This window comes from Xyrauchen texanus, chromosome 37, assembly GCF_025860055.1.
Source record: "Xyrauchen texanus isolate HMW12.3.18 chromosome 37, RBS_HiC_50CHRs, whole genome shotgun sequence".
NCBI classification, from domain to species: domain Eukaryota; kingdom Metazoa; phylum Chordata; class Actinopteri; order Cypriniformes; family Catostomidae; genus Xyrauchen; species Xyrauchen texanus.
Window position 1 is genome coordinate 10,522,243 of NC_068312.1, and position 13,664 is coordinate 10,535,906.

At 41.3% G+C, this 13,664-nt stretch overlaps 1 protein-coding gene across 4 annotated transcripts in view; it reads right to left on the reverse strand.

Annotated features, from left to right (window-relative positions):
* Positions 1-9,034: 9,034 nt before the first annotated feature.
* The window catches only part of LOC127630827 (drebrin-like protein B), a 29,980-nt gene continuing 25,350 nt past the window's right edge, over positions 9,035-13,664 (reverse strand). For all 4 annotated transcript variants that reach the window (XM_052108636.1, XM_052108634.1, XM_052108635.1 and 1 more), the window contains 3 exons: positions 13,465-13,580; positions 12,833-12,908; positions 9,035-10,220 (listed from right to left, as the gene is read on the reverse strand). In XM_052108636.1, the coding sequence (XP_051964596.1) occupies positions 10,084-10,220; positions 12,833-12,908; positions 13,465-13,580 (329 nt within the window). In that variant the 3' untranslated portion in view covers positions 9,035-10,083. The remainder of the gene's footprint in view (positions 10,221-12,832; positions 12,909-13,464; positions 13,581-13,664) is intronic.

A 13,664-nucleotide genomic window follows, 5' to 3' on the forward strand; every position in this document is an offset into this window, starting at 1 on the left:
CCTTTGCCAAATATGACAAGGAAAATACTGGTAGTAGCAAAATTTATTTGTTTACATCGGATAATGTTATGTAATTTAATGCAATTTAAAATGTATCATGCACTGTTAAAAAAAACAAGACTCAGAACATTTTTCCCCAACCATTTATTGTAACTTATTGTAACAATAATTTCTCACATTTCTAGTCAATATTTTGAGTTTTTAAGAGTTTCAACTCTATTTTCTTCATCAGCCATTAAATTAAGTGGTTGAGAAAACTTTTTTTTTAGGTGGACCTGGGTAACTCAGCGAGTATTGCTAGGTTGCCTAGGAGGGTACAGTCACATGGGGCAACCTCCTCGTGGTCGCGATTAGAGGTTCTCGCTCTCAATGGGGCGTGTGGTAAGTTGTGCGTGGATCATGGGGAGTAACATGAGCCTCCACATGCTGAGAGTCTCCGCGGTGTCATGCACAATAAGCCACGTGATAAGATGCGTGGATTGGCGGTCTCAGAAGTGGAGGCAACTGAGACTTGTCCTCCGCCACCCGGATTGAGGTTAGTAACCGCGCCACCACGAGGAATTACTAAGTAGTGGGCATAGGAAATTCACAATTGGGAGAAAAGGGGATAATAAAAAAAAAAGAGAGAGAAAGGGTGAGAGCTTGGGCTATTTCCCCCAGAAATGTCTGGGAGCTTGCAAGTGGTGGAAAAAAGTGGGGTAACATCTCAGCAAGAACTGGCAAATCTGGTGCAGTCCACGAGGAGGAGATGGACTGCAGTACTTCATGCAGTTGGTGGTCACACCAGATACTGACTGTTACTTTTGATTTGGACCGCCCCTTTGTTCAGGGACACATTATTCCAGTTCTTTTAGTCACATGTGTCACAGGCTGGCTCATAGCCTGTGGCAAAAATGAGGGGACACGAACAACAGGTATAGGCCAAACAAAAAGGTTTACTTTATTGTAAACCAAAGACTATTAACTTTAACAAAGGAAAAGGAATGAGGTGTGAAAATGTCATATTATAAGGTGTATGTAAAGTGCAGGGATGCGTGAATCTGTGTGTGTGAACATGACTGAGTGGAAACTAAGCAAAACTACAAAGGAACAAACAAAACAGGATCATACCTGGAGGAGCAGAGAGAGAGAGAGAGATGTTAGTGAGGCAGTTTAAATACCCTGAGCCCAGGTGGCTCCAATCACTAACGACCCTCCTGTGCCTGCAGGAGGAACCGCCCTTGCAAGGCAGAGGAGGGGCCATGACACATGTCTGTGAAACATGTTCAGTTTATGTCTTAGTTGGTGAAACTTTTTATGTTCATACAAATATTTACACATGTTTACACAAGCTTGCTGAAAATAAAAACAGTTATATATAAGTACAAACAATTTATAAATTTTTCATATTGTTTTTTATAATAATGAAAGTATATGCCAATTTATTCTTTCTAATATCGGTTCAAATTGTAGGGACTAAAAACAAAATGTTTTTAATTTCGGTTCGTTCTGAAAAAAACGTCTCGGTTACTGACGTAACCTCCATTCCATGATGGAGGGAACAAGATGTTGTGTCGCTGAGTTGACACTAGGGGTCGCTCCTGCGGAGCACGGCCATCTCTGATTTTGAGAAAAGGCCAATGAGAATTGGCGTGTGGAATTTGCATGCCACTCCCCTGGACATACGGGTATAAAAGGAGTGACGCTGAAAATACACATCAGGTATCGCACTGAGAGGCCGAGCCAAAGACCCGGCGCTTTCAGCGGATGGTTCAGTATTGTGGCTAGCGGGAACACAACGTCTCGTTCCCTCCATCAGGGAACGGAGGTTACGTCAGTAACCGAGACGTTCCCCGTCTGTCACTCAGTCGACGTTGTGTCGCTGAGTTGACACTAGGGGTCCCATGGAAAACGCCACAGAGCTGAACCGAGTTACCACGCAGACAAGTGGTGCAAGACGGGCAAACCTCTGTGTGCCTCGTAGCCAGCGCAGCAAGCCGTCGCATAACTACCCCCAACACACTGTCAGGCATGAAGCGGTCCCCTCCAACCTTTCCTGCAGAAAGGAAAGCACTGATCCAACTGCGAATCTCTAGGGGTCTTCACCACGGGAAGAACACCACTGAGCAAACAGATGCCACTTCAGGCCGTAAAGACGCCTCGTTGAGGGGGCTCTCGCCTGAGTGATCGTGTCTACCTTTTTATAGGGCTCCCCATACCTTTAATGTTCCAGCTCACAAAGTTCACATGTGAACCAGAGTGTCCAGTATTAATAGCCATTTATTAATTGCTTACGGTAGGAAGAAAATGAAAACGAAGCAACGCCTCTGACAGAAGGGAAAGGGGAGGAGAAAAACACACACACACACACACACACACACACACACACACACACACACACACACACACACACACACACACACACACACACACACACACACTCCAAACCAACACTTAGAAGGCCAAACTGGCAAAACAGCGAACAGTCCCAAACCCATCCCACCCTCACCATAGCACTTACATTGTCCCCATCCCCGAACGATGGAGAACCCAGTGCAAACTCCACAAGGAGTCAAATCCCTAACAGAAAAGCTAACAGCTGTTGACCCAATAGTAATAGTCAACCAAGTTCGGGCTCCTGCAAACTAAACAATGATAAAGAGCAAGGCACGCAAACATATTCACTGCAAAATCTTGTGTTGTAGAGTTGATAGTCGTCCAATTAAATTCTGTAAACGGATAATCAGCCTGTTATGTGATCAGTTTCCTTACTTAATCAGTGTCCTAATGAAGGCTCTGGCATCCTCCGGGGACTTAAACTCCCTCTCGGTGCCATCATGTGTAACGCGGAGGCGTGCCGGATAAAGCAGACCAAACCGTATTCCCGGTATCTCATGAAGCTGGCGGCGGATGTCACTGAATGCGGCACGAGCACGGGCTGTCTTCGCGGTGTGATCAGGAAAGATAGAGACAACCATGTCACCAACCTTCACCCGTTGTTGGGCTCTGGCCTGCCGCAGGATGTCCACACAGTCCGCATGATAATGTAGTCGGCGATTATGGGGCGGGGGCGCTCGCCGGGTTTGGGCTTCGGCTGTAGGGTGCGATGAGCACGGTCCAGAAGGGGCTCTTTGTCCAGCTTCAATGCCTCTTTAATCAAAGTGAAAACAGCTGCCGGACTGGAAGAGCTGGTCGAGTCTTCAGGGACACCCACGATCCTTAGATTATTGTGCCGCGACCTTGCCTCGAGATCCTCGCATTTGTTTTCCACTCTCCCCAACTCGGCACATAGGTGCTCCACTTTAGCCTGTAGCGTAGCGATGTCATCACAGCAGGTGGAGAATGATGTTTCCATTTCCCCCACAATATTCTTCAAGGTGTTTACATCTGACCGGATATTCGTAATACTGTTTGTCAATTCCGACTTTATGGTCTGTAGCTCTTCCTTGATAGAAGACAAGTTTTCGCCAAGGGCCTTCTGGAGCTCAGTTTTGAAAATAGCTGCCATTTCGTGTCGGAGTGAAGAGAGGAGGTCCTCCTTGAAATCGGGAGGGACAGCGGGCATATGAACTCCCCCGCCGGGGGAGGAGGGATCACTGCGAGACGAGGATGTAGCGTGTGGATCAGGCCGCTGCAGCGAAGCAGAAGAAACGCTCCCGCTTTTGGATTTTGCTGGCATTTTGGACATCAAAAAGTGAAGATTAAAGTGTTGGACACGACTTACACCAAAAGCGCTACCTGAAAAAAGTGCCTATAACATAGTATTAAAAGTTGTTGCAGGAGCCCCGAGAGTTGCGTCTTACTCAATCTATCGCTCAGCCGGAAGTCGGGCTCATTCTTTTTGAAAAAGACTTCATATACAAGATAATATACAGTTTTACAACGGGAATGCTGCTCAGATTGCATAGTCTGTCGAAGAACGACGATGAAGTGTAATTATTCCAGGTGAGATCTCATGTAAACATAGGTGCTACTGGAAGTTATAGAATGAACTCTGTCACAGACAATTGACCCAAGCAGGCTGAACTGGATTCATCTGGCGATCGCTATTTCATAATAAGGTATGAAGTCCCGTTTTTGATATTGCATGTTGTCATCCGCACTTCCGGCACAAATAAACAAATTGCTGTTTCTGGAGGACTGCTATCATGCAACAGAGATCGGATATCAACGCAGAACACTTAGACCTTCGAAAAGACGTATAATCTGTTAACATTAATCGCATATCCATGCATGCATACGTCAGAATGCAAATATATTAAACTTAAGCAGAGTGACATCACTCCCAAGTGCAAACAAATACGTATCAACGGGCTAATATAGCCTTCACCAAGCCTTGTGAATTTACTTCGTTCGGTACAACATTAGATGAGGTTCCCAGAGCGCCTCCAAGGGCGCATTTACACGATCCATAAAACGCAGCATTTTCTTACTCCAGATATACTTCCATGTTCTCATCGCTAGCACCACTGTTGCGGCGCGCCTCTGACCCCTAGCGGTAGGCTCCGCACCGCTTCCCCTATTCATCAGATTATCTACCACCAGTGTAAGGCATTTCGCTATGATCAGGTCATACAGAAAGTAATTCACATCTCATGGCATACTTCCATTTTATTATCGTTCAGGCATCATCAAAGAGCAGAAATTCGTTGGCATGTCTTCACAAATCATTCACTCATCGTGGCCAGACCACTATAGCAACAACTAATCAGAACCAATATGATCGACAGCGTAAATGCCAGAATTCAACCATACATGCTTAGGTGTGCGTGTATCTGGTCTCCGGAATATGTCAGAGACAATGGTAACTTGGCACATCAGCTGTCGAATAAGCTATCAAACATATTCGGAAGGAGATTTGCAAATATTCACAAAAGATAAAGTGCGATACTGCATCTTCAGGTCGTAAAGGTGGGACATGAACAGCCAGAACTGATCCATGCTCGAGAATCACATTCTTGAAGATGCCGATTCATATCAACACACATTCACAAAGCAGTCTCGTGCAAGATGATTTGCACAAACATGCACACATTTTCGTATGTTTTGGCACACCTCCTTCAAAAACGAAACTGTCCACTGCATCTTCAGGGCTCTATGCCGGGAGTACATAAGACTCTCATGTTCCTTTTACAGCCAACAACTAAACTCTCATGAAGCTGAGACATTATTCTTCTCACCGTATTTGCTCCAGCTCGAGGAATAAGAGGGAGGAGAGAGAGAGAAGAGAAAAAAAAACACAAAAAAAAACAACTCACAATGAGCCACGTCTCTAGAATTCTAGACATCACACACATTCTCTAACCATGCAAGCTTCCCCCCTAAAGAAACATGACAGGATCAGGTCTATTTTCACGTCGTTCCCTGGTCAGTTTGGGTCTTCTAACGCAATCTCCAGCCCCACCAGGCCTCCTCAATTTTGCCATACTTATCATTCTTCAAGGCCACTCCGCCGTTTTTCCGCCTCCTCACACTAGCTCATTCCATAGAGAGCCTCTCCTACCCACCAATCGATGATGGCTGGCGAGAATCTCCGGATGACACGCCCCTATTTCTCAGACATGGCTCCCTTCATAGGATTCAGGGGTTGCCGTCTAGGACCATGGTTCACAGGGGAATGGCCAGAATTATACTTTCGTCAATATAGCTTCCTACGCTCCAGACGCTCTCTTCGCAAGTAATCCCATTGCTAGATATTTCATAATTGAATGTATTTAACAAATGTTCTCGATCTACAATCCCAGTCTCGATGCGGCTCAGTGGAGGGAAGAAAGAAATTACACAGAGACCCAAGCTTCAAATCCTTCCTCGCCATTCGTACAGCACTTCATCATACGGTCCAATAAACAATCTTCCCCTCTACCCTTCAATGAAATGGTTCTTTACCCTATATGGGGTAAAATATATGTTTGAGTTCAGAAATAGGAAATACATTCCCAGAACCACTGCAGCCTCATTCCGCGATGACACAGCAAGCTACATCTACAAAAGAAGTTTAAAATAGGCCGTTCTTATTCCACACCCATCATCATGGCCAGCATCATATGGGTTCCCTCCAGAAACTCAAACGCATCATAGTCATGCGACAATTCCGCAGTCGTTTCTACAATCAATAAAGTCTGGCCCTCCTCGAACCATCATGTCCCCTATGAGAAGTCTGACATGGCAGAGCATTTCCTGTAACTTCATCATCCCAGCCAGACACATTCCTGGGTTTTTCAATGTAGTCTCTGACCCCCTCCCTCGCTTCGCAGGAGTTCCACAGACCAGCTCGACAGGCACCCTTTGTGGTATACTGAAATCTACAATGAAGATGCTCGGCCGCTGCTCTCCCCAATCATACCTGAAATGGTCAACTTGACCCAAATCAAACAAGCTCAACTCCCCATCAGCCATAAGTTCTCATGCATATCTGGTGGTGGTTGGTGGCTCTTCCCCAGCTCATCCTTACCTACACAATGATTCAATTCAAGCAAGCTCACCGTTCGCAAGGACAGCACATAAATATGTCCCCCCTCCCTCCTCCTCACCAGACTTCCATAATCTCAAGCACAGTTCCTTCGCATAGGTATTGCTCAAACCAGCCGCCCTCGCCGGAAGCTCGCACCATAACGAGATGGCTTTCAACAAGGTATGGCACGACAACATCGCCATTATCGTATGGCGTTATGTATGCTGTTCACTCTGGCAAAGATAACCATCAAACAACTTTCCCTCGTCGGAGGGTTTTCATATCAATGTTGTTTATCTTTCAACAAACTACACTGCACAGCAATGCCGGCCTAAAGCAAAGATTCTGCTCAACCAGGGGCTCTGGACGGAGTGCCCAAAATCACACTCGAGGACAAAGAGGAAATGCACGGGGATGAAATCAAACTAAAAAAAAAAAAAAAAATGCTTTCCCATCGCAAAGGCTTCACACAACCACGCCAGAGGTATTGCAAATTTCACGTTAAATTCTGACGCTCGCATCTCTTAATTCCTCCTCCAGAACGAACGCCCAACACAAGACCTGGTTCGTACCAAACTGGATTATCTCTTTTGGGGTAGTATACTACTTTCTCTCTTTTTGGGGGTAGGCTCCTCACCCCTGCCTCCTATCTCTGGCAGGACATGACGGTTCCGGGTACAACTCCCTCAGACTGCCGGACGGGGCCTACGACAAAGAGAGAGACATCACCTCCCATTTTACATCTATCAAATAAATGGCAAACTTCACTCAAGCCTGCGTGTGTTTCCAATAGAAATGTAAGTGGAGCGTAGTTCTAGCGGGAAGACCAGCAGGTGTACATCACATCATTAGCTGGGTGACTCCTAGCCAATCGCACGTAAGCCAATGCTTTATAAGTCCGCTCACAATATATCACATTGCTGTTTCGGTGTGCTAACACTGCAACCTCCACCTCCCCACCACCACCAGTTGAGCCCTGTCCCGCAGGGGGGCTAGGCTCCTCGCCCCTGCCTCCTATCTCCGGCAGGACATGACGGTTCCGGGTACAACTCCCTCGCACTGCCGGACGGGGCCACGCCAAAGAGAGAGACATCACCTCCCGTTTTACATCATCAAATAAATGGCATCTCAAACTTCACTCAAGCCTGTGTGCCATCCCGACAGAAAAAAGGTTACCGGTTAGAACAAAATAAAAGAATGGTTAATAACATTCGTTTGGGTGGGTGAAATACCAATTGCAGTGTTGCCAGATCTTGCAAGTGAAACAAGCTACATGGTCTGGAAAAACAAGCCCAATATTAGCCACTTTCCTCGACAAAATAAGATACAAAATTTTTGTTTTTCTGTGTGGTGGAATTATCGGCACAGAAATCATAACAAGAAGTAAATTAACTGTTCAGTATAATTTATTTACAGATCTGCTTCCGTGTCAAAACCCAGAAGCATCAAATATAACAGAGTGAAGACTTGGAAACAACGAAGAAATTTACTTTTCACTTCTAATGATGTTTTCCTTTTATATGGATTAGCTGTGCATGTATATGTAGTAATTATACATAGTTGTTAAGAATTTCTTCATTCACATAATATTTCATCCACAACGGGCAATAAGGCAAATAACTGTTTGATGCAGGGGTTTCCTTCTGGTTCAAAGCATGCATTTACTTTTTTGGGCAACATGAAGTTGTGTAGTTCCAAAAATGTACTATGATAAAACCTTTGGCTTCATGAAAAATTATTGCAGCAAAATTAACCAGTTATCAGCATTTAAAAATAATGTTTTCACTCAGGAACATTTGAAAATCACTGTTCCAGTTTTTGGTTCCTTTCTGCTACAAATTTATCTTGTTTTCGGCTTTCGATCCTTGAACTGTTTTTAGTACCTGCTAAATAGAATTAAATAATCATAATTACAGTAATGATTTCAGAATGAAATATCAATAATGTCAACATTTGTTTTCCTCTGAATTTTTTTGCAGACCCCCTTGGGGTCTCCGAACCCTAGTATGAAAACCCCCATGTTAGGCTATATATGTGAGTTCTGATGTATTACAGATAAAAGTTTCTGGATTCAGCAAATCAAACCTTTCACACCTGATAGAACTCAATCTGAACAACAATGAACCAGGATCAGTGAGTGTGATCATTTTATTTATGTGGTCAATCATGGCATTGAGAGGTCAAATATTTGTAGATAATGACTTATGTAATGAAATATAACAGCAATATTAGAGCATTGTCTATGGCAACAAACCGGTGCTACTTTCATGTTTCTCCTATCACTCTGCGGAGTCTCTCTTGTCATGCCAACACAAGGAAGCATATATAGCTATTTGGTGCCATCTGGCGACTCTAAACATGAACAACAGTCGTAAAAGTGGCCTCTAGGACTTTGAATTCATTGCAATGCATGGAGAGCATAAACCTTTTAATGGATGGCTAAAAACCTTACATACTAGAAATAATTTATAACCACACACACACACACACACACACACACACACTCGGCTTCTGTTTTACAAGGCCTTTGGCGTTAGTAACCATCTTTAAAATTAATCTTCAAACTTCTATGACTACATCAACAAAGTAACAATGTGCATTCTTTCTTAAAACTCTTTATTTATTCTTTTAATTGAAGTTACAACATTATCCAGACTTGTTGGATATTCACAATGACATCTTTAGAAGAACTGCACCACTGTTGAATGAATTTAAAATGTTTTCCAGACCGGTGTTTGTGAAAAATGAATCTTTGAAAATTTCCTCAAAAATGATGGTTCCCTGAAACCTAAAAATCACAGTATTAATATTCTCCATATTTCTGAGTAGACAAGAAAGCTGTGGTACAGAGGTCTCAAAGTTAGTTTCCACCCACAACTGATCTTAAATAACACAATGTTATCACCACAAGAGATTAAAAATAAACTTGCTTGCTGGATTCTAAATCTTGCCGTATACAACACAGCAAATAAACTCTTTAATTTCAGTCCAACCTTGGTAAACATCACAGCAAAACATCTGTGCTATGTTCCTCAAGAAAGCAAGGCAGTCAAACTCGATATTGGGAGGAAAATATGGCAAAAAACCAAGGCAAAACAGGAGCTTTACGTTACGACTACTACAAACTAAGCTGCACCAAACATTTTTACAACAATAATCGCTTTTGTTTTTCTCATTTAATAGGTGCAGCTTGTTGTTGAAATCAAAACGATTGAAATGTTAAAAAGGGAATGTCTTCAAAAAACAAAGAAAAGGTTCAGTCTAAAAGGATAATTGAATGTCACTGGAATATCACCACACACATTAATTGATTTTATCCACTGAATATTCTGAGGGATGTGATTGGACAAAGACAGATTCCTTACTTGATTTCAAAAGTATCGGAGTATTGTTTTGAAAAATTTGTGGACCTCTTGAAATGAAGTAAAACTAACAAAAGAAAACCACTAATACAGCATTGAATATCGTTCTGATATTTGAAATACCCCCTGGTCACATGATTATCAAGCACTCTTTTGGTCCATGATTTTAGTTTTAGTCTCTTCAATCAAATATACTTGACCTATTTTGTTCAGGAGGCCAGAGATTTGTTAAATCTACACAGGGCAAATCGATCTAGCCTGACTCCAATGAGAGGGGTATGTTGGGCTTAGTTAGACAAGTTCGACGTAATTAGACGGAAACATTCCAAAATGTCCATCAGGGTTGTATCCTCTCCACCATCCCTCATCAATCATCTCAATGCCGGTAATGATATTATCAGGGTCAAAGGAGATCTCGGTGTCATCAGCTGAGAAGACAAACACAAAAGCAGAGTTAAGGCATAGCACCATGATCTCTTACAAGCTCCGTTTAAACAACCAAATTGAAGATATCTAAGATTGAATAAATCGACCGAAAAGACGAGATTTAGAGGCTGTTCCCACAAACATGTTTTTGCGTCCATATGCTCTAGATATGCTCCAGCAACATGCGCTAAATCTTTGACCATTGTGCCACTTTTCACATTTTTGTTTCCGGCATCTAGCGCAGAAGTGCCGTGTTTTTTTAGACATGGTGTCCAATAAAAACTTTTAGAAAAAGCCATTTTGAGACGACTTGCTTATCGTTTTAGTTGCTGTACTGTGTCTAGCTTTATTTAGATCAAGAACAAGTTTGGTCTGAAAGGGATAGTTCTCCCAAAATGTTTTATTCTCTCATCATTTATGCACCCTCATGCCATCCAAAATGCAGGCTTGGGGAGTAACAAATTACTTGTAATGGTGTTAGGTAATGAGGATACAAAAATTAGGTAACAGTAATCCATTACAGTTACATAAAAACAGTGTAATCAGATTACAGTTACATTCAAAAAAATTGGTATTACAAATTTTAATTTCTGACATGATTTGCGCATCATTGCTGGTACAGCATAGAAATCACCTGGTTTGCATGGTTGCAAATGCGAACTGTACTATATTAGCCAGGACGTCCTGTATGTTGTACCATTCTCTATTGAAATTGAAAAAATTACCCCCCCCAGAATGAACTGTTAGCTGGTGGTGTTTGACTTTGGATCTTGAGCAAGCAGAGGAAAGACTCTTCAGCATTTAATTATGACAACAATAACGATGATGATAACGTGTGATCTACCTACTGAATACAGCCTGAAGATAATGAATAGTGCAAATTATCATTCTCTATATACACTAACTGCAATACATGGTAGAACTACACTCTGCAGTTTTTTTAAATCTGATGTATATCCTGTCAGATTTAGTTTAATGTTAACCGAGACATAATTCAGCGCATCTGATTTGATTATATTTACTTTGAGACATTTTCTTTTCCTGTAGCAGACAGAGAACTCACCTGCTTTCTATACAAATATTTTGAGAGTTGTTCTATATTAACAGCACGTTTTCTTGGTAGGGTGCAGTGTACATGTTTCTTTTCCTTAGATATAACAACAGTACTCATAATATTACTCAAACGTGTTCTGTTTGCATTCAAGGTATGATTTAATGTTTTAGAGACCAAATTGATTTTTATCATGACTATATTTACATATGTGGTAATCTAAAAGTAATGAAAAGTAATCTGATGCCATTACCTCCATATTGCAGCAATTGGATTACGTTACTGATTACATTTATTGTTAAGTAACTAGCCATCTGTAATGGATTACATTAAAAAGTAACCCTCCCAACCCTGCCCGATTGTGCATGACTTTCTTCTGCTGAACACAAATGAAGATTTTTAAAAGAATATTTCAGCTCTGTAGGTCCTCACAATGCGAGTGAACAAAACTTTGAAGATCCTGAAAGCACATAAAGGCATCATAAAATAATCCATAAGACTCCAGTGGTTAAATCAACCTCTTCAGAAGTGATATGATAGGTGTGGGTGAGAAACAGCTCAATATTGAAATCCTTTTTTACTATGAATCTCCAATTTCACATTCTTCTTTTGTTTTATTTTTAAGAATCACATTCCTTGTGCATATCGCCACATACTGGGCTAGTCAAAAGTGGAGATTAATATTAAAAAAGGACTTAAATATAAATCTGTTTCTCATCCACACCCATCATATTGCCTTAGAAGACATCGATTAAAACACTGGAGTCTTGTGGATTACTTTTATGCTGCCTTTGTGTGCTTTTTTGAGCTTCAAAGTTCTGGCCATGATTCATTTGCATTATATGGCCTACAGAGCTGAAATATTCATAAAAAAATCTTCATTTGTTTTCTGCACAAGAAAGAAAGCCATTCACATCTGGGATGGCCTGAAGGTGAGTTAATGATGAGAAAATGTACATTTTATTGGGTGAACTGTCCCTTTAACGCGACTGTCATAACCTGATTAAGCCAACATTACTAGAAATCCAAAGAAGAGAGCTTGCATATGCTGTTTATCAGAAATTCAGATCATGAAAACATGTACAGAATATCCAACGTAACTGAATATTTTATTAAATTCACACATTAGAAAGTAATATTGGGTGATACAGACAATTTTGAGATATGAAAACACACATTTTAGGAGCTTCCGATTTTTTTATCACAGTAAAAGAAGTGAACATAAATGAATAGCAAGATAAATCAATATGACTGTACTATGTTTTCTAAATCATCAAGCTCTTGTCTGCCTTTGTAACAGGCATGACTGAGAATGAATGAATCTGATGACACTATTGTGCACACTTAAGTGTAAATGCATCATGCTAAATGAGATGAGAACTTTGAGACAGGAATGTGCATGTCTTTGTTTATTCAGTATAAGCCATTTAACATGTATACCAGAATATTCCAATCAGTCTATGCAACATTTGTCCAGTATATGGACCTTGGTGTGCATGTAAACATGGTCACTAAATCTGTATAAAAAGGCACAAACTAGCATTTACCCCAAGCAATACTCACCAGCCTGGTAGTCATATAGAGCCCTGGCACAGACACCACGATCACCTGCCTGCTCATACGTGTTCTGCTCCTCCACCTGTAAAAGAAATTCACCTAAAACATTTAAAAACCTCCATTGACAATTCAAATCACAATTCAAATCATGTCCAGTTAAATTCATCAGTATATGCTAATCTACAAGAATATTTCATCAAAATGTAATCACATTTCTGCCTTTGAGAAAACTTTTGTCTGCTGATTAAGGCCATGTGGGAGGGAAAAAATTATCTCAACCAATAATATAATCGTTTAACATTCACAATCCAATCAAATAAAATCCTGGTGGATAAAATGCAAATCCTGAATTATTTGACAAATAAATGGGTCAAATTACAGAAATTACATTAATTGCAAATACTATTTCCTTATGTTAATGAACTGATTCATAAATATCCCTAAGAAATGTTGGGGTCCTCCAATAAATGTATTAAACAAATAAAATTTAAAAATAAATAAACTCTGCAAATGCAGATCAGCATGCGTTTTTAATATTTTGTATATTTGAAGTTAAATCCACCAATACACAATTAAGATTCTGTTATAAGGGCTGTAATTATGCCAAGCTCATTGATTCAGGTACTGAGTATGTGTACCTGTACTGCTTCCTCATAGATGGCTTCCGGTTCCACGACTGCCTCATAATGCTGCTGCTGCAGTTGTTGTTTTTGATCTACAAGTGCTTCATAATGATCACCAGCTAATTGTACATCTGAGAGATGAAAGACAGCAAGAGAAGTTACTAATTTTGCATGCGTTCTCCCCTGCAATAACACGCCTTCCTCACAAGATGGCG